Source organism: Miscanthus floridulus, chromosome 1 (assembly GCF_019320115.1).
Source record: "Miscanthus floridulus cultivar M001 chromosome 1, ASM1932011v1, whole genome shotgun sequence".
Lineage (NCBI taxonomy): Eukaryota > Viridiplantae > Streptophyta > Magnoliopsida > Poales > Poaceae > Miscanthus > Miscanthus floridulus.
In genome coordinates this window covers 14723760-14745137 of record NC_089580.1, presented here as the reverse complement: position 1 = coordinate 14745137, position 21378 = coordinate 14723760, and the positions used below count along the sequence as shown (strand labels likewise).

The window sequence follows — 21378 nt, the reverse complement described above, 5'->3', positions numbered from 1 at the left end:
GGTAAGTTCTTCATTTTTTAGATAAAAGGAACAGAAGGAGCTAGCTGAGGCTCGTGTGTAGCTGTGTATCCTATTTTGACAATGCTCGGTGAAGGACTGAAGGGATATTCAGAGGATGACAAGAGCCTTATATTTTTCGCCAGGTAGACAGTAATATGTAGATTATATGTTTCAAAGATCAATCCAAGTTGCCCTTCTAAGACGTGTTCAGCTGGTATTAAAGCTGGCTGATAAGCCGGCTGAAGCTGTTTTTGCTATGAGAGAAAAATACTGCAGATTCTAGCTTAAGTTCAAGCGAACAGGCCGTTATCACGTACACACAACATACCGTTTGACGTTTTTAGGAATGAGACTTACATTGACAGGGAAAATAAACTTGGCCAAATCGTGAACACCCAACGTCCCGACCAAGTCTGAAAACCAACTTAGGCCTTGTTTGGATGCATGTGTATTCATTTCAATCAACATGTGTTAGAGTGGAATGGAATAGAACTTAGTTTAATTTCACTCCAATCTACTTCAATACATGTGGATTGAGATGAATACATGCGCATCCAAACAAGGCCTTAGCTACTTTCAAACATGACTAGACCTATTTTAGCATATTTCATCCTAGAAATTTTTAGAAAAAAGGTAAACCTTAACAAGGGACCTCCAAAATTTGTGAAATTCTGCACAAAGCTTGCTTACCACATGGTTAAGGTATTCCCGGCGGACTTGCCAATAACATTTGGGATTACCAAGAATTTTGAAATTACTCTCTCAAATTGGGGTTTTGTTAGAAAACTTGAGAGCACGCTTTCAAGAAGCTCATGGAGAATCCTCAGTTGGGCAAGTATAGATATGTTCTCTTTATGTCATATCACCTAGATCGATCATAAGACCGCCCGGCTCAAGGAAACCATGTAATTCACCAAAATAGTTTTTAGAGTGAGAAACTAGGTGATAAGTGTTGGGCTTCAAGACATGATATGGCTATGTTCTAAGGACCCAAAAACACTCCAAAATCATATCAAAATATCAACTAAAGCAGCAGATCAAAATCCGCCAAAAAGAGGGTCCGAGAAATGAAAAAGGAAATGTTGAATTCAAGAGGGGTAGAGATAGAAACATGGAATTGAAACTACAAAGTTCAATTCACCCTTGAGGAATTCACCTATACATCTCAAGTTTAGCCTTCCAGTATCCTCCCACTTTAAATCGAAATTAAACCGCGGAGCTATTGTAGCCCGCTGTTTCATCAGCTCGGTGTTATAAAGTACAGTCCATTGCCCTGTTAGTTTGTCCATGCCATACCTTAATTCCCAACCTCAATTCCCACTTGTCCTCCGACACTGAAAACTATGTAAATCTGGTTACTTCCCGGTGCGTATCTTTTTTTATATAAAATAGAATAGTTCCAATGGCATTCATCGACGACAATAATTAGGGCTCATTTGACAGGCCTTCTAGAGCAACTCCGTTGCTGACAAACGGTCGTCCAAGAAACCGTTCCAACGAAGAAGTACAGAGGAGCCAGAGTCGTTTTTTACTAAAGACCCGTAACCACAAAAACATGGCTTCTTTCGGCTCCTCACAAACTAGGTACAACTTATAACAAAACAGCCACCGGAGCCTTTTTGCCAACCAAAACGACACAAGAAAAAGCTACTATAGAGTTGGAGCCATTTTAGGAGGAGCTGGAGCCCTGCCAAACTGCCCTTAGATTCTACCAAATGAAAGGCCAGATAATTGTGAGTTCTAATATCTATCGTTTATCCTACTAGTTAAATGTCCGTGCGTTGCAACGAGAACACATAATACCAAGATAACATATGTATGAGCGTGTGTTATACTGTTATCTAAAATAGATACCGTAATCATAATGTTCCAATAAATATTACATAAGTCTTCACGAAAGATAGATAGTTAAAATATAACTCTAAATTTGAATGCAAAACTAAAACATCAACTTCAATTGGTCGCATCACTTCATGTCTACGATACACGAAATATAAGCTCGCACTTCTTTAGGAATCAAGTGCTACGGAAAGATAATCATAACAAGTTTGTGTTTCACAATACATGTTTTAGAATATATTCTACAATTAAGAATCTAATCTCACAATAGTTCAACTAAGAGAATGTGCTTTGCACGAATACCAAGCTACAGTTGGTCACCAATCAATGATGATCCAGAAGATTTAGTTATGAATGTTTTAGTTGTAGAGATTCTAATTCCACCTCAAAAATTTTCAATTAGGCGCCGTAATTCGCTAAATTTCTTTTTGGTCTTAGACAATTATTAACCAATAGGAAGCTGACACGTAATGTATTGCATTTTCAGCAATTGGGCAAAAAGTCATAGTACACCATAAGCAAGAATGAACAAGACATAATTCATAGGATTATTACAACCACAATTTCCCTTTAAAAAAACAAACGCACACAAATGTTCTCATGCTCATGTCATGGGCTTCTCCAACAGCGCCGACACATACCACTTCTCCTTCTCCTTTCCCCTGCTGGTGTTCCACTGCAACTTCCTGAACCTGACGCGATGAATCATCAGCGCGAACGTCGCGTTCAGCTGCGCGGCGACGCAGACGAAGTGGTCCAACCAGAACAAGCCCCCTGGCCTGAGCACCCTGTACACGTCGAACAGCGCGAACTCCAGCATCACGCCGGGGGCCACCCACCCGCCGCCGCCGAGGTCATTCCCGACGTGCACGATGTCCATGGTACCGTCGAATAGGGGCAGCCGGTGTGCAGTGGTGACGTGCAGCAGCACCAGGCCGCGCGACGCGACGAAGCTGCTGAACGGCGCGCCAGAGTTGATGGCCACGGTGAGCACGGTGACCCGCGCGCGCTCCAGCATCCGCTCCACGAGCGTACCGGAGGGGGAGCCGCCGCCAAGGTACAGGCCGATGCGTACCGTGCCGTTGGGCCGCGCACGGAGCACGGCGTCGATGGAGTAGGACAGCGCGCTGTCGTCGTGCGCCCATCTGTTGGCCTTATTCTTATTCCCCCGCCCGCGACGTAGGTCAAAGCATCCGTCGTCGCAGCCGCTGATGCCGCCGCCGCGGGTGACGGCCGCGAGGCACGAGTAGTTCTTGCACACGTATGCGTTCCAGACGACAATGGTGTCCGGCGGCATGGTCCAGAGGCTCCAGGGCAGTGGCAGCGGCTGCGGGTACCCCTTGGGCGACCGTGGGTGGCACCGGCGGTGCGGCATCGGCTCGCAGCCGCTGAGCATGAGCCTGTGCGCGAGCGGCTCGTCGGACGGGCAATCCCCGCCGGACATGTAGTCCATGTAGCGTTCCAGGTCGTCCTGGACGCGGACGCACGCGTGGCCTAGCACCAGGAACACCTCCCCCGTCGCAGCCCCGGCCACCTTGCAATGCGGGCCTATGGCCAGCCTGAGCTTGTCGGCGGGCTCGCGCTTCCACCCGCGGTTAGGCGTCGCATGGAGGTCCCGGCCGCCGTGGTCCTGCATGGCTTGGAGGAGCTCGTTGGCGGTGCGGACGCGGGGGTGGAGGTCCGCGAGGTCAGCGTGGCCGGTGGCGAGCGCGGCCTGCGTGGCGTTGAGGTCCGCTTGGAGCGCCGCAGAGCCGTCCCAGAGGTGGACGATGGTGGCGGCGGGCCTGTAGCCGCTGCTGCTGTAGCGGTGGAGGAGGGACGGCCCGACGCCCGAGGAGACGACGGCGACAGAGACGACGTTGGTGAGCAGGAACATGAGCAGCGTGGCCGTCGTGGTGCCGCTGTAGCAGTTATGGGGATTGATTTTTGCCTTCCTGATTTGTTGCGACTGTTATGGGGATTGAGCTGATCGCATGGAGCGAGTGCGCGTCGCCTTCCTGATCTGATCGTATGGAGCGGCTTTGGTGTCGCACATGTGGACGAAATAGTTATGAACGTTTTAGTTATAGAGATTGTGTCTCGTGAGGATTGACATGAGACTCTTTGGGGTCTCTAATTAGTAACCTAAATGTTAGGAATATTCCCCTTATTGTAAGGTTGCTTTGTGTTTCCTATGTTGCACTCTCGTGTTAGTACATTTCTAAGGTGTCTTTGAGGTTTAGTTTTGGGTGCCCAAGTGCTGAATGTGCGGTGTCCATCTTCTTCTTCTTCTTCTTCTTCTTAAAAAAAACAGCGGTGTCCATCTTCTTCATAGTTCATTAGCTTTTGTGTAAAAAGTAGTGTATGCTAGAGCTTCTCATCGGACTTCTATGAGTGGTGAATCTCAGCCCTTGGGCCTTGGCCTAATATCTAAAGCCCATATAAATCAAAGGGATTGAGGGTCCAGGACAGATAGATGCAGCCCAACCTTGGGCTTAGCCTGTCTCCAGGTCTGCACCAGTTCGTCGTAGTTATCTTTGCTGAGGCCATCTATCCCACTATGAACTGTTTCACTATCACAAGAACTGCTTTCATTTTCCCAGTGACACGTAGTTTATCTGACCATGACATGCACGCCCATTTGTTAAAGTTTCCGCACTCAAGCTAGTGCAGATGTGATGTCCAGGAGAGATCGGCGGAGCTGAAGGTGTCACCGTATGCCCTACACTGCACTTCCAATGGCCAAGACTTGCAGGGCCTTGCATTGCTGCCATTTGCTGAGCTGCAGTGTTGCTTCTTTGTCCCTGTCACGGCACAAACAAAAAGACTGGGTCTTAGTGCTCCAGGCACTAGTGTTTTCCTTTGTTTTTTAGGCCTTGTTTAGTTCCACCCTAAAATCCAAAAAGTTGCTACAGTACCTGTCACATCGAATGTTTGCGGCCCGTGCATGGAGCATTAAATGTAGACGAAAAGAAAAATTAATTGCACAGTTTGGTGGGAAATTGCGAGACGAACGTTTTAAGCCTAATTAGTCAATGTTTGGACACTATTTGCCAAATAAAAACGAAGGTGCTACAGTAGTCCCAAAATCCAAATTTCGCGAACTAAACAAGGCCTTAGCAGGTCACTGGGTTTATTTAGGCGCCAATACAACTTCTTCGATCAGTAAGACGTCACCAAAAACAATTCATGGTGTGTTTAGCCGTGAAGCCTTCTTTTGCTGATTTCTTTTGTGTGGTGGCCTTATATATCTTTGGACCGAACGGTATCTTCTGGAACCGGATATAAAATTTTCACGTTGTGCAGACCTTTTCTTCCCTTCCCGGTGCTGAAACTGAAAGTGAAATCCTAGTTGCTGATGATCAGGACCTGCAGACTGCAGTTATCTAGTGCAATCCCCCCACTACTAATCTACATACGGTAGCAGTAACCAATCATTGCCGTTTTTAATCTGCACTCAAGATCAACGGCACAAATTGCTAATCTTCCCCTTCCCATGGTTAAATAACTATCGTTTCTAATCTGTTTTCATTAAGCTACTCCGTACCTTTCAGGGAGATGATACCTGGTCTGTACTTCATCAAGTTTAATTAAGGCATTCCCCTTCATTTCGCAAAAAAAAGAAAAAAGAGAGAATAAAAAGAGGAGGGGGGGGGGCGGAAGCTACACACGCGGCACAAATCAAGCTGCGAAGTTGCAATTGACCCAAAAGTCGCTCCCGATTCCGGAACAAACACCTCCCCGGCAATATATGGATCCATCACCGCTTTCGCGAGGTTCCTCTGAAACGTGGACGGCTTCAGAAGCAGCCGTTGAAACTTGAAACGCGAGGGCCACGTATTGCTGCGTTATTTTCCGGCCGCGGCCGGCGTCCAAGTTGGTGGAGGAACTCGCATCCGCTTTTCCAGGCGTGATCTGGTCACCGACTCACCGTCGGCAAATGTTCCTCAACACAAGACCTCAACGTACCCCAACTGGCCAACCGTACCGTGATGTATTCCAGAGACTCTTGCAGGCAGCGGTGGGCGACCAACCGCTCACATTCGCAGGACGGGTCACAAGTTTCTGCTGAGATTTTCGTTCGGAAACAGCTAGAACCTTTTTGCTGTGAATTTCAGTGACAGGAACAAGAACAGACCAGAGGGATCAGGAATAAGATCGAGAGCAAAGGAAGATGGCATAAAGTGCGCCGAATATTCACACGTCTAGTGGAATAAATACTCCGAATGATTGTATTGTATCGCCTCGCTGCTATACAACTCTGCTACTGCGTTGAGAAAATTTGACAGGTTTTTGCGGGTTTTGAGATATTTGCGGTACTTTTTATGAGCGGGATATTTGTGGAAAGCATTTTATGCGCTCAAAAGGGGGAAAACGAAGGGAGCAAATAAGTGTACTTGATGTTTTTTCCTTTTATTTTAGATGTGACAAAAAGCAACAGAGAAAAGAGGCAGATTTGGTACACTGACTCGAGTTTTACCTTTTGCTGCCCTCCAAAGTTGTCCCTCGGTCAACCTCAAGATAAACGCTCCCTGTACGTGTCTTGTGCCTCGCAGCTCGCGGCTCGTTTTTTATAATGATGCGCTGCTGTGCTGTGCTGTGCCACTGCAGACTATAGTTTTCCAAATGTGCCGGCACGGCACTGGTTCGTGCCCAGCACGGTACGCCTCGGCACAGCACGCTAGGCACGGCTGATGAACCGTACTGTGTCGTGTCATGCCACAGTGCCCGACTAAGCCCAGGCACAGCACTATCATTCCTGGAGCATGCCGTGCCGACTCCAGGATCAGCGTGTCCATGCCGGCCCAGGCACTAAATTGGCAAAACCCCTCAATGAACTCAGCACAGCAAATCAAAGAGATTTAAAATAACTAAGTTCATAAAAGATCAAAAACAGATCAGAACACAGCACAACAAAGAACACAAACTTTTGAAACTAAAACTAATTTAAGTAGGAGCCGTGCAATGACTGCCTCATTAAAAATCTGTTTAGGTAAAACCCACCCTTTTGAGAAACCCTAAACAGGAAAAGAGTACAGCCAGCTCCTAGATTAATTGTTCATTACATCCATCACCATAAGTCCAAGTCTCAGTTATTACAGAACCATTACATAAATGGGAAGTGAACTAGTCGACATCAAGATAAAGGCCAGCAAAGGCCTCTTCTAGCTCCTTGTCCTCCACCATGTGCTGCAGTCTTGTCTCAGCATTCTTTTAATCCTTGATGCAGGTAAGCGCCTCTACAGTTTTAGGGTTCAGCCTCCGCCGCCGCTCCTCGATGATCCTGCCAGTTAAGCTAAAAGTAGACTCTGAAAAAATGGTTGACACAGGCACTGTCAAAATGTCTTTAGCAAGAACAGAAAGTACTGAATAAGTAAGCTTGTGCTCATGCCACCACTGCATGATGTCAAACTCATCATCCAACTGGCTTACTGTGTCACAGTCCAGATAGGATGTAAGTTCACTAGAGTTAGAACTAGCAGTTGCTGCCTGCAGCAAGAAAGTGGCAGAAACACTTCTAGAATGATCAAGACTAGAAGGGAGGGAAGAACAACCAGCTTCAACATTTAACTCATCATCATCATAAATTTCAGCCCAAGCTGTTCTTTTCTTACTAGACAGGGATGGAGGAATAACCCTTTTCAGCCTATTAGAGCCATACATTACATCATACCTGTTATACATTTTAAACAGAAGAGCTCTGGTGTCCAGTAACTTATTAGTGTAGTCAATATTAAAAAGAGAATGTAACTTCCTAAGCACTTTGGTAAATCCCTTAATTTTAGCTCTTGGATCCAATATGAATGCAATAGAATAAAGATCAGGTATGTTCTTCCAGTACTTATTGTATTTGTCAATCATAGGTTGGATAACAGATCTTAGATGTTCATCATGTTGATACATATGCAGGTGTATAGCAATCTTAACAAGATGATGAATCATAAGTGGAGAAGTAGGATAGTAAACACTAGACAAATCAACAGTTGAGTCATAGATCAGTTTAAGAAATTCCAAGATTTTATTTGCCATAGCCCAGTGATCATCGGTCAAAAAGAAACCACTACCTAAACCTCTAGGGTAATTAGCCTCAATGAAAGTGCTGAAAATACTCTTGTGAGACAGCAAGTGCTTAAGCATTAGGTAGGTAGAGTTCCATCTAACATCCATGTCTAATCTAAACTTCCTAGGTCTAACACCACTAGCAATGCAATAACTCTTGTATGCAATAATTCTTTGATTAGAGAAGTTCATAAAAGATATTGTTGTTCTATAATCCTCAATGAGAGGATTCACAGCAGCCAGTGCTTCTTTCACAATTAGGTTAATAATATGATAAGCACATCGTTGATGCAAAAACAGATCAGAACCCAAATATTCTTTAAGTATAGGTTTCAGTTTATCTATAGCATTTTTATTTGCACATGCATTATCCAAAGTTACAGAAAAAATCTTGTTAAGTATACCATACTCAGTAAGGACAGATGCAACACGCTCAGCAATGTTCTTAGTATTATGGGACACATCAATCAATCTTAAACTAAGTACCCTTTTCTCTAATTGCCAATCAGCATTAATGAAATGAGCCACAACAGATAAATAATCTTCTTTAGCCTTTCCAGACCATATATCAGAGGTAATAACGACAGAAGAAACAGCATTATCCTTTAAACAGACCATCAGTTTATCACATTTCTCATTATAGTATTTAAACAGATCTCTACCGGTGGTTTGCTTAGAGATAAGTGAAAAATTAGGGTTATGAACAGTTTTAATATAATCTTTAAATGCCTCAGTTTCACCAATCATAAGAGGTAGGTCCAATCTAGCAAGCATACGAACAAGTTCAACACGAGCTACCTCAGCACTGTACTCCCAACGACGAACAGAACCATCAGAATTAAAAGCAATATGAGTCTGAGTCATGCTCCGGGTCTTCTTAAGTTTCTTAGGACACTTAGCAAGATGTCGAGTAAGATGTCCAGTGCCATGAGCAGAATAAGCAGAGTAGCACTTATGGCAATGAAGGCAAGTGGCAGCAAACCTGATCTTTCTACCTTTCTCAGTTTTGTAATGCTTCTCAAAGTCCTCCCAGACAGCAGACGTGGAAGGACGATTAGAACCGATAGGGCTAACCTCGCTCTGGCCACCGTCGGCATCAGCCACGTCGACTGGGGGTCAGAGTCGTCGACGAGAAGGGGATCAGCAGCAGAATGGCCGAAGAGCACGGCAGTGTCCTCGCGGACATCATCGTCCTCATCATCTCCGGCCATCCCGCACATACGCAGCTCGTCGTTCTGGGAGTGGTCAAACTCTCCGTCATCGTGTCGCCCGGAGCCTAGGGCCATCTCTGCCGTCTCTAGTTCCTCGACGGCTGCCACAATCAACAGATAAAAGCAGGGTTAGGTTGGGGATTAGGGTTAGAGTTAGGGTTTACCCTTACCTCTACGGCCGGAGCCCTGTAAATGACGACGATAAGATGGACCGATTGCACACCCCCGGTACCTCAATTGAGACCGGAGCCCCGGAGGTGGCGGCAGCCAGCGATGTGGACGACGGACAGATGACGGAGATGCAGCGAGGATGCCAAGAACAAGGCCCAATCGACGTTCAGGGATGAAGAATAAAGGAACAGATGGAGATTGAGGGCGGGAACCACCGGATCTGAGGGAGAAGAGGGAGATTGAGGGCGAAGAGGGAGAAGAGGGAACCACCGACCATCGGAACTGACCCCTTACCCGCGCGGAAGACTCCATGGTGACGGCGTCGAGGAGCCCAGGTTACGAGTGCGGCGAAGAGCGGCGAAGCCCAGGTTATGAGTGACCGATGTCCTCCTGCTTGTCCGACATCTCGTCGTCGCCGGCCTCTGGTCCCTCAACGCCAACGCCTACCAAAACCAAGAACAACAAGAACACCTAGGGTTAATAGAAGATCATGAAGAAATCAAGAAGAAGAACAAAAACGAACAGATCTAGGGTTACGGCTCACCTCTCTTGATGGAGCACCAGAGACAACGGCGACGACGATGTCGCGGAGACCCGACACCCTGGTACCTCAACGCATCAGAGCGGAGCCCCAATGATGCCGGACTCCGGCGAGGTCGATGAGAGCGACGTGACAGAGACAAAGACGAACGGTGGTGGATCTCGACGAGAAAGCTACATCGATGATCAGGGGGAAGGAAGAGTGGTGTAGAAGTGCCGTGTGCCCATGCCAGCAGGCAGCAACCGCTGCCTTAACCAGCCACCGGACGGCGGGAAGAAGAGAGGAGAGCGGCTAGGGTTTCAGTCAATGAGAGAGCTTGATGCAGCTGGAATGGGGACAGGGGACGGACCGATGGAATGAGCTAGGGTATGGAAAGGCTCCGAGCCAGGAGCGGCGGCTGGCTTATAAAGCCGTCCCACCCCCGTGTCGGCCGTTGAAGCGGGCCGTGCCCGTGCCGTGCCATCGTGCTGGCATCGCGGCCCAGGCACGGGCACGGTAGCTGCCGGGCCGGGCCGTTTTCGTACTGAGCCAAATAGTACCGTGCTCGTGTCGACCCAGCGGGCTTGGCCCGTTTGGGAAACTATAGTGCAGACTGACAACGTGACAATGATATGCAAGCATTGCAGCATGCGAAGTACACTCCGGGGTTAAACCATAACAGTACTCCCTCCTTCCGCAAACAAATGTAATTCTCGCTTTTCGTGAAATCAAACAGTTCAAACTTTGACTAAATTTATATAAAAAATACTAACATTTATGATATAAAATAAGTATAATTAGATAAGCTATAGAATATATTTTCATAATAAATTTATTTAGAGACATAAATATTAATACTATTTATTATTAACTTAGTCCAACTTGAATCAACTTGAGGACATTCTCAGAACATTCCCATGTGATTCTATCTTTTTCTGCAACGATTATGAAGAGGCCCAGCAGGTTCCAGCTTGGTCATTCTTAAGTTTAATTTGCCACGCCCACGATAACGCTCGTTTTTATTCCCTTTAATAAAAAAAAATACTTCACCCATCGGTTGGCACCATTTCATATGCAAAACTGTAGGTTTTGATAATCACCGAAGAACATTTTACCATTTTCTTCGAGCATAACCTTCGGAAAATGGAATCCACACCGTGTTCGGTATCTGGGGCGCTATCACTCGATAACTGACGTGGTACTGTCTCCATCTGTCTATATATATATATAATCGTGAATTATAAGCTAGATTAGTATTTTTCTCTTATATTAAACTAGCCAGCGGTAAATAATCTACGATCGTTTACGACGAAACGAACAGGCTGTGTATCTGGTCAAGAGTCCCCCAGACAGATTCACTTTCAGACATTTTTTTTGCGAGCATTTCATACATTAATTTTAACTTTAGGCGTTTAAAATTGGACATATAAAATGAAGACTTGTTTAGTGGAGACCCTCCTTGACAGCTCCATAGTTACAAGGTTTTGGCTCCGTTTGGCATGACTTCTCCACCAGTTTTAGGAGTCGTTTGGAGCCGTTTTCTGCTAAATAGGGTAGAGTGAAATGACTTCACTAGTGAAGCCCCTAAAAACATACTCTCACAGTAATTTGGGGATGGGACAGAGCAAAAAAAAAAAAGTGGTTTCTCGTGGCTCCTCTTTCAGGACCCTAAAAACATGTTTTCATAGGGAAGCCGTTTTGCCAAATGATTTACCAAAACGGTTTCAGCTCCACCAGTAGAGTTGTTTGTAGAGCTAAAGCTAAAAACAATTACTTCACTAGTAAAGTGAAGCCCTGACAATCGGACCCTTTGTATTTGAATTCTAAGCATCCAAGATTAGACGTTCGGGAGCTCTAGTCAAAACCGAACTGACCGGTAGCAAAGCAAACATACTCTATCTAAGGGACTAGAACCACACAGTGTTGTTTGGACCAGACATGTACTCTCCGTCCTAAATTATTTGTCGCTTTTAGTTTTTTTTTTGTCACAAATTTAACTTAATTTATAGAAAATACATGCAATATTTATATCTCCAAATAAATTTATTAAAAAGCTAGCGTCCTATTCACTTGACTTGTAAACCATACTTTTTCAGCCAACAAACATTATTTTTTTTTCACAATAAATCAGCCAACAGTACTTTTAGTCATGGCTTATCAGCTAAGCGAACAGAGCATAGATTCAAAGATGTTTCCAATTATTCCAATCATGTACCATAAATATTAATATTTTTAATATATATTTTTTTAAAGTTATCTCTCGGAAAACGAAAATGATAAATATTTCGAGACGAAGTATTCTATTAGTAGAACTGTAGAAGTCTGATTTGGAACGCTTCGAACCGGGATGCATCTGGCTGATAGATAATGTCTGACAAGGCTTCATCCAGATAGACCCGTGACGAGTGCCATGTCAGTCACGTAATAAAAATGAAAAAAAGGCCTCTTGACTTTGGGGTCGGACATCATTTCATTCACGCCTGGTGTTGACTGACCGATGAATAGCACGCCGACTTGGGCATGCTTAGTTCCAAAATTTTTTGCGCAGTATCCATCGCATCGAATCTTGCGGTACATGTATGGAGTACTAAATGTAGACGAAAAAAAACTAATTGCACAGTTGGGTGAGAAATCACGAGACGAAACTTTCAAACCTAATTAGTACATAATTAGACACTAATTGCTAAATACAAACGAAACTGCTACAGTAGTCAAAACCAAAAAAATTTGGATCTAAGGTCATGTTTAGATTGCAAAAAATTTGAACCCGATGAATAGTAGCACTTTCATTTTATTTGGTAAATATTGTCCAATCGTGGACCAACTAAGCTCAAAAGATTCATCTCGTGATTTTCCAACTAAACTGTGCAATTAGTTATTTTTTTTACCTACATTTAATACTCCATACAAGCGGCTAAAAATTGATATGATGAAAAGAGAGTGAAAAAACTTGAAATTTGGAGATGATCTATACAAGGTCTAAACGCGCCCTTTGTTGAGAAACTTTGACATTTCCTGGCGTCGTATGTTGACCGACTCACGCACGATGGAGTGGGCTACTGGGCTGAGCGCGTGGCTCAGAATTCTATCTTGTTTCCGTGGAAACTGCCGGGTCACCTTCACCTGCACGCTGCACGGACGTTGCACGGCATGGCCCTGTACCAAGGCCTCGTTTAGTTCGTGGCAAAGTCGGCGTTTATACAATGTTCGATGTGACGGCGAACACTGTAGTACTTTTATTTGTATTTGTGAATTATTGTCCAAACATTGACTAATTAGGCTCAAAAGATTCGTCTCGTAAAGTTCAACCAAACTATACAATTAATTTTTTATTACATCTACATTTAGTACTCCGTGCATATACCGCAAATTTGATGTGATGGAGAATCTTCTTTTTACATAGTATTAAAGTTGGGAGTTTTAGAGTAGCTAAAACATGGCCCAAGCCCGAGTCGCGAGGGCTCAAGTCTCGCTGCCTGTTATGTCACGAGACCCGCGTGACGGAGACGGCCTGGACCTGGACCTGGAAAGCGAAAAATGAGGATTAGAGAAGCGACAACCTTCCATCTAGTACGACCACTGTGTTTCATCGTGTGTCACGTTGCCGGCCAGGGATTTCTCTGCCTCGTCGATATCAGATAGGAGTACACAGATGAGTGCGTGCCAGGCTTTGTTTGCGTCCTGTTCTACTGGTGATTACCATAGGAACAAACGAAAAATAATACATCATTACTTCGTGGTGACAGAATTTTAACACCTTTTATTTTGTGATGAGAAACAGAAACCGTTGGAGCTTGGATTGGATGATTGGATCAGTTGACGAATCACCCAGAGGCCAGAGGTTGCTTGCAGTTGCCGCATAATTGTCTCGCTACGCGACCAGCAGCTGCCACCCGGTCCAGAGAAGATCCCGTGATTTGTCAACGTACTCCACCAAATCCTGATTCTCTGTCAAAATCCACATTATTTTAGGGCATATTTGGTTCGTCTAGTAGCTACTAAATTTAGTAGCTTTTAGTCACTTTAGTAACTTTTTAACCAAACGCTATGACTAAAAGCTACTAAAAGGAATTTAGTCATCTCTAGTAACTCTGGAGTTACTAAAAATGACTAACTCGTTTAGTAGCTACTAAAGTTTAGTAGCTCCAACAAACACCCCCTTAGAGGATCGCGAAGCATATTAGTACTTGCATGCATGTCAACCTGCCATCGTGTCTCTCAGAAAAGAGCAGCACAACTGCCCAAGATCTTGTTCGGCTTTCACGCGCAAGCATCTTTCACGCGCAAGCATATGATGGCCCGGCTTAAAAAACTGCGTTGACCTTTTCTTTATAAATTTCAGTAGTTCCTTTTTTCGTGGAGTTCCATTACACAACATGCATGGCCGAAATGTAAAAATAAGGTCAGTCTCACTGTCTCGGTGGACAGTTCGTGACGTTATTTGCAAGATTGCTATGGCATATAGAATGAAATAGAATTTGAATAAAACACTCACTTTTAATGTAAAGTTTCATCCTATAATTTAGTAGGCATTTAATTTCATGACTTATAGAGAGTTGATAATCGTGTCAATGGAGTTTTATTTTTCTTTTTTTAAATACACCGCCATGTCATCAAAATACATATGTGACAACATCTTTAATGCAAATGAAACTTACATGAAACTCTCGTTGATACGAGAACACACCCAGTAAATGCAATTGCATCTGTGCTATGGTTGTATGTTATTTTCCAATTGTTCGTACTAGGTTCCACCCGAATTTTTTTTTAAAAAGCTATGGTATATAGGATTATGCATGTACGGCGCTCTTGTATTGGCTTATCTTTTTACTGCATTTCCAATGTTTAAACGTGTGTCATGGCGTTGTTGTACTATGTTACTTTTTTTAAACTCCTATTAATGCTTTTGAAAGGCTGGCCGACATATTTAAAAATTGATGAAGTTACTGTGTGCGCATTAATGGGAGTATACAGTGACAAACTAATCCGAACCCGTGTAGGTCTTTAGGTTAGGATGATAGAGCTGTACTTATTTTATTTGCAGAGCGCTGGAGCTGCAGCTGGCTGTTCCCATCAGCTATTGCTAAGGCTGTGTTTAGTCAGGTGAAATTTGATAATTTGGCTACTGTAGCATTTTCGTTTTTATTTGGCAATTAGTATTCAATCATGGACTAATTAGGCTCAAAATATTCGTCTCGCGATTTCCAACCAAACTGTGCAATTAGTTTTTTTTTCGTCTACATTTAATGCTCCATGTACGTATCGCAAGATTCGATATGATGGCTACTGTAATATTTTTTGGGAAAACTTTTTGGAACTAAATAAGGCCTAATATTTTGCTCTCATTTGGTGCAGTAGCTTACCTTAATGGTCTGCAAGACGGCGATGAATGCGCCCTGTGCGCTCAAGCTCCAGAAACGGTTGGTCATCTTATCCTGGGCTGCGTTGTCGCGAGCATGGGTGGAGCTATATTCAAAGTGCTGGGTGCCGCCGCACCCACGGAAAATTAAAAACACGATAGAAAGAAACAAATTTTTATCATATTTGCACCCATATATCATATATCATTGCACCACCAAGTTAAGTTACACCCTCTTATATTTACTCTAGCTCCGCCCCCAGTCCCGAGGGAACTTTGGATATCCATGTTGATGCCGATCGGCCTGGCGTCGCTTGTACCTGAACGCGACGAGCCGATCGCCAAGTGGTGGCTGCGCCAGCGCGAGCGTATCGACTCCGCTGCTCGTCCGATGTTCGATTCCATCTTTCTGCTTATCGCCTGGAGTTTATGGAAAGAGAGGAACAACGTGACCTTCGGGAGAGCACCGGCCAGGATCACCAGGGATCTGAGCCAAGCAGTTGCAAACGAGGCAGAAGATTGGGTTGCGGCTGGTTTCTCGACGCTCGCTGTGCCATCAGCACTTTGGTCGCCTCTTTCAGGCAGTATGTAATCACAACATTCATGTATCCAGTAGCTAGGTGCCTGGTGTCCGGTATTGGCTTCTCGCCACTATCGCAGCGAACTCTGTAACATTTGGTTACCCCTTCTTAATGAAAAACGGGTTGAACACCCGATCTAGAACAAAAAGAAAAACGTGCTAAGAGTGTTTTTGAAAAGAAAATTTGGTGCAGCAGCAACCGCTGCAGCGCTGCGCATAAGTGCAACCGAACAAGTGCGAAATCTTCATTTCAATAAATTTATGTCTGTACATTGGAATAAAATAGCCGTCCAATAGCTGTTACATTTCTCTACAGCATAGTGCTAACTCATGAATACATTTGGAATCACGATAAAGCCATCATTGTTATATCTCATAACTATGATAGAACAATATGTTCCATAGTAGCATTGCAATATGCATAGAGCAAATAATTAGCTTCAGATGTAGCTTGTAGAAAGGTAAGAGCTGAAAATAGCATTAGAAATGAGAGTAGAACCGCATATATGAAAAAAAATTAAGCATGTCAATATATTGCACAACTACTTGTGCTATAATACACCTATATTATACATAGAAACGAGAAACTATATTTGTTCTGCATAGAGCATAAACAGCGTTGCTAAACTTTCATCTTTACCATATGTGGAGAGATAGGACTTAGTAATTCCTTAACCAAACTATATAAAAGGTTTAGCTCGGATATTATCTTAATTGTATATTTGGTAGGGGAAATTTTGAGCAGACCTTTTTAATTGATGCCATAAATTAGCTAATTGAAGAAATGAGCCAATATGTTAGGATCTCTAGCGTTACCAAGTAGCAACAATAAGTCACAATATTAGAAACTACATTAGAACGTGAACCTGATAACATTACATAACAAAGGAAGATGACGAAAGGGTAATAGAAAGGTTCAAATCAGGAAGAGATTTCTAATTCTCCGATGTACTCTTTTATTCAGTCTTTTAGGAAGAAGTTTGAACTGATGCCATGAATTACCTGCCTAAAGAAATAACTCAAAATATGCATGGATCTCTGGTGTTACCATGTAGTATCAATCAATCCTTAGCACAATTGTGCTTTGGTCAACTTTTTCCTATTCTGGAGCACACAATTCTATTATATAGCTCACAACCTCACTTTCTGCATGAATCTCAGGAGCTTGCAAGGTAACAAGGGTGATACAATGGTTAGTGTGGCAGAACCGCTCAAAATAACACGTTTTCGGAGGTGCTCGTCTTCCACTAGACACTAAGCACCCCGAAAGTTAGCTACATCGGACAGTTCCATAAGCACACCCACGGGAGAACTCGAATCAATCCACGTTTGACCTACAGAATCCAATAATGAGTACGAGCTTACAATACTGAGTCCATTTCATACAATAAGAGTTCTTGAAAATTATTTATTATAATACCAGGGTTCAGAGTGCGATAATTAAACAGCGGAATGAAAATAAACATCTAGCGGAAACGATACAAGGATCCGTCTGTGCCCACCAGAAGAATCCTCCACACAAGAGTTACTCCTCAAGCTACACCTGCAACAGGGTAAAATAAACCCTGAGTACACAATGTACTCGCAAGATTTACCCGACTAATAGGAATAGTTTCCCGACTCCAAGGGGTATGACAGGCGATAAGGGTTTGCTGTTTTCTTTTTGTTTGCATAAAGCATTACTAGAAGTACATCCTTAAGATTAAGTTTAATTAGCAGTCCGGATTACTTCATTAGCTAACCATTCTAGGTAAGCATATGTTCTACTTTCAAGCAAGGGTTGAGCAATCAGAACCAATTTACCATCTTTCATCTTCCAGTTCTTACTACGGTGCTAGACCATAGCCAAGTCGTACCGTCTCATAGAAACGACTATTTATGAACCAATGTATCCCAGCTGGGTACCCCAAAACACACGCCCCATTTGTACCCCAGGCTCAAACAAGACTAACACATTCCACTCCTGTCGCGGGGTCCAGGTCCCCGTCCAAACTTGGACTCCAAGCCCCCCACACTTGAGACCTAGTCTCAATATGGTGCTTAGACCTCCACATTTCCCCGCCTTCAATCAGTCGGTTGAAGGGTCGAGATGGCGGACTAGAGGGGGGGTGAATAGTCTTTTCTAAAATTAATGGCGTCGGCTAACCGAAACAAGTGTGGAATTATAATTATCGGTCTAGCCAAGACTACACCCCTCTATCTATGTTCTCTAGCACCTTCCAAAGATACTAATTAAGCAACAAAGGTGCCGGGCTAGCTAGAGCTTACCTAACCAATTCTAGGAGCAAGGTCACATAAACCTATGCCACTAGTGCTTTAAGCAACAAGAGAGCTCTTACACATGCTAGTAAGCAAAAGCACAAAGCCAACTAAGCTCGCTAGCAATGCTCAATAACAAAGCAACCAATGCCGAATTAGAGAGCGCAATTACTTAGCTACACAAACTAAGCACTGTGACTAACAAGGTTACACAAACCAAATTAGCCACACAAGGGAGCTACTTCTATGCTACACAAGCAAGAAGATAATTAGCAAGCTACACAAGCTAACTAATTACTAAAGCAACAACACAAGCTCAATGTATATGAAAGTAATTGCAAGCTTGTGTAGCGGGGATGCAAACCAACGGGAAGAACAAGGTTGACACGATGATTTTTCTCCCAAGGTTCACATGTTTGCCAATACGCTAGTCCCCGTTGTGTCGACCGCTCACTTGGTGGTTCGGTGGCTAATTGGCATCACCCGCCAAGCCCGCACGCCGAGCGCCACAAGAACCTACCCCAGAAGTGAGGGTAGCTCAATGACACGCTTTACTAAAGTTGCTCTTCGCGGCTCCCGCGGGGCGAGCACAAGGCCCCTCACAAAGCACTTCTCCGAAGCGCCGCACAAGCTTCATGCGGGCTTCGACGGAGACCACCACCAAGCCATCTAGGAGGTGGCAACCTCCAAGAGTAACAAGCACCACCGGCTTGCAACTCGATCACCTAGTGCCACTCGATGCAACCTCACGATGCAATCGCACTAGAATCGCTCACTCACACAATCGAATGATCACTATCAAGTATGTGTGAGATGGAGGGCTCCTAAGCACTCTCAAGCATGGACACAAAGTCCCCCAAGGTGCTCAACGCCAGCCATGGCCGAAGGCCACTTCTATTTATAGCCCCATGGGCTAAACTAGCCGTTACCCCTTCACTGGGTGTTTTTTGGGCCGACCGGACGCAGCACTGGACGCTGCACCGGACGCACCGACCGTGCATACTAGACGTGTCCGGTTGCTATACCGGATGTGTCCGGTAGCTGCCAGACCAACACGTGTCCGACCGTTGCCTCCAACGGCTCTCTGACACGACGACCGAACGCTCAGCTCGGAATGACCGGACGCTCAACCGCTGTGTCCGGTCGAGTCCAGGGCCGACCGGACGCGACAGTTAGAAACCGATCGGATGCTGAGCCTCAGCGTCCGGTCGAGTACAGCAAGCACCCACGGATGACCAGACGCGCCCGGTCACACCGGACCGGACGCTGCCAGCGTTTGATCGACTATACTGCCGAACACCGCCTTTTCTGCTTCACACCGGACGCGTCCGGTGTGGCGACCGGACACGTCCGATCACTGAGTACATCGCCGAATACTGGACGTGTCCGGTCACCATACCGGACGCGTTCGGTCACTCTGTAACCAGCGCGACTCACTCGTTTTCATCACCAACTTCTTCTCCTTTGCAAATGTGCCAACACCACCAAGTACACACCATCATGTATATGTGTGTTAGCATTTTCACAATCATTTTTCAAAGGATTAGCCACTCAACTTGCCACGCCACTCGATCCTAGCGATGATGCAAAGTTAGATCACTCGAGTGGCACTAGATGACTGATATGCAAACAAGTTTGCCCCTCTTGATGGTACGGCCATCTATCCTAAACCCGGTCATAAACTTCTCTACACACCTATGACCGGTGAAATGAAATGCCCTAGGTTATACCTTTGCCTTGCGCATTCCATTCCATCTCCTCCAATGTTGATGCAACACATGCACCAACACGATAAACAATGATATGATTCACTTCATATCATCACGTGATCATATTGGTTCATCGATCTTGACTTCACTTGCTCTTCACCGTTACCATCGTCCATCGGCGCCAAGTCTTGCTCAAGCTTCACCGCCACGCGGTCCATCACTCCAAAGCCTCCGACTTGCCCTTCACGCTTGCAACCGATCCATCAAGCCAAGTTTGTCTTGATCTTCTCCATCTTGATCACATGACTCAATGTCATGTCTCATGTGCATTTAAGCTCCTTCATCATCACATGTGTGAGCTTTGCAACATCTCCAAGCCATTTTCACCTTCATGGCATATGTTGCTCACACACATGTACGTGTGGACTAATCACCTATGTATCTCACATAAACACAATTAGTCCACCTAAGTTGTCACTCAATTACTAAAACCAAACAAGGACCTTTCAATCTCCCCCTTTTTGGTAATTGATGATAACTCTACAAAGATATGGAAATTAAACTCTTTTGGATTCATATTGCTTGCCCAAATAATTTTACCATGTGAAAATGATTTTGGACAAGTACCACAAACCCAAAATGGTAGTATTTGCTCCCCCTACATATGTGCTAGAGTGTTTGATTTGAAGGTCGTACATATGCATAGATTAAAAATGTGGGAGAGTAAATACTACAAAATGATGCTAAGGTGTATAGAATAAACCTTTGAAGCGTGTACCAATCGGAGTTGCACCTTTAAGTTCATCCTTAGCACCATGGTTAGCTAGACATCACTTGAAAATAAAAGCACTAGATACCTTGTGAGATCAACATTAAAAACAAGGTACTAGCATTACTTGAAAAGCATACCAAGTGTCTAGCTATCATCCTATGCATGCTAGTTATCAAATCATCATTCAAGTTCTATAACTAGCATACACCACACAAGCATGCATATTGAATTTAAAAGCTTATGCAATGCAAGCAAGCACATGAATATGCACATATCAAATGCAATTAATCAAGGTTCATGAGCTTGCTCCCCCTACTTGTGTGCTTCTCTTGTCCAAGAAATTTTGATCCATCTTTTTTCTCCAATGTTGCTCCCTCTTTGTCCATATTCATGTCCAACCTCTTAAGCTTTCATATCTTATCTCTCCCCTTACACAATTTATCTCTCCCCCCTATAGAGGCTTTCATATCTTTATACAATCTCTCCCTCTTTGTCATCAATTTCCATAAAATGTGTGCTTCTCATTGATGCAAATGTATGTATTTGGGGTAGATGGTTGAGGCTTGAATCTTGCATTTTTTATGGACATCTCTTGTTTGTTGGAATGATACCACTTGTAGATACCACTTGTAACTTGTACCCCTTGTATCTTGTGTAGGGATTCTTGAGATACCACACATAGGATCTTTGATCTTGATACCAATTTATGTGACACCTCCCCTTATGTGATAGCATGGGTCATCCATTTGATACACTTAAGCTCTTGTAGGTGAGGGATGCATTCTTCATTTGATGATCACTTAAAGTTGAGGATCACTTGTGGAACCATCGTCTTTCATGGTTGATATCATATATAGATGTAATACCACTTGTATGAAGTGAATACCATTTGAAAGAATCTTCTAGTATGGAACCACTT

General features: G+C 44.2%; 2 protein-coding genes across 2 annotated transcripts; both read right to left on the bottom strand.

Moving 5' to 3' along the window:
* Positions 1-2443: 2443 nt before the first annotated feature.
* LOC136452369 (probable methyltransferase At1g29790) lies at positions 2444-4368 on the bottom strand. Its single transcript, XM_066452988.1, has 2 exons — positions 4307-4368; positions 2444-3773 (listed from the first exon to the last, which is right to left on the bottom strand). Exons 1-2 carry the CDS (start codon positions 4366-4368, stop codon positions 2444-2446), a joined length of 1392 nt encoding a protein of 463 aa, XP_066309085.1.
* A 2664-nt stretch (positions 4369-7032) lies between these two features.
* LOC136452359 (zinc finger BED domain-containing protein RICESLEEPER 2-like) lies at positions 7033-9164 on the bottom strand. Its single transcript, XM_066452978.1, has 2 exons — positions 8953-9164; positions 7033-8683 (listed from the first exon to the last, which is right to left on the bottom strand). Exons 1-2 carry the CDS (start codon positions 9162-9164, stop codon positions 7033-7035), a joined length of 1863 nt encoding a protein of 620 aa, XP_066309075.1.
* Positions 9165-21378: the final 12214 nt, after the last annotated feature.

Coding starts and splice junctions, on each gene's coding strand:
- LOC136452369 (XM_066452988.1), bottom strand. CDS start 4,368: ATGGCCTCAGCAAAGATAACTACGACGAACTGGTGCAGACCTGGAGAC. Junction 3,774..4,306: donor GGAGACAGGCTAAGCCCAAG/GTTGGGCTGCAT, acceptor GCAACAAATCAG/GAAGGCAAAAATCAATCCCC.
- LOC136452359 (XM_066452978.1), bottom strand. CDS start 9,164: ATGGCCCTAGGCTCCGGGCGACACGATGACGGAGAGTTTGACCACTCC. Junction 8,684..8,952: donor CCGACGGTGGCCAGAGCGAG/GTTAGCCCTATC, acceptor TTGGGAGTACAG/TGCTGAGGTAGCTCGTGTTG.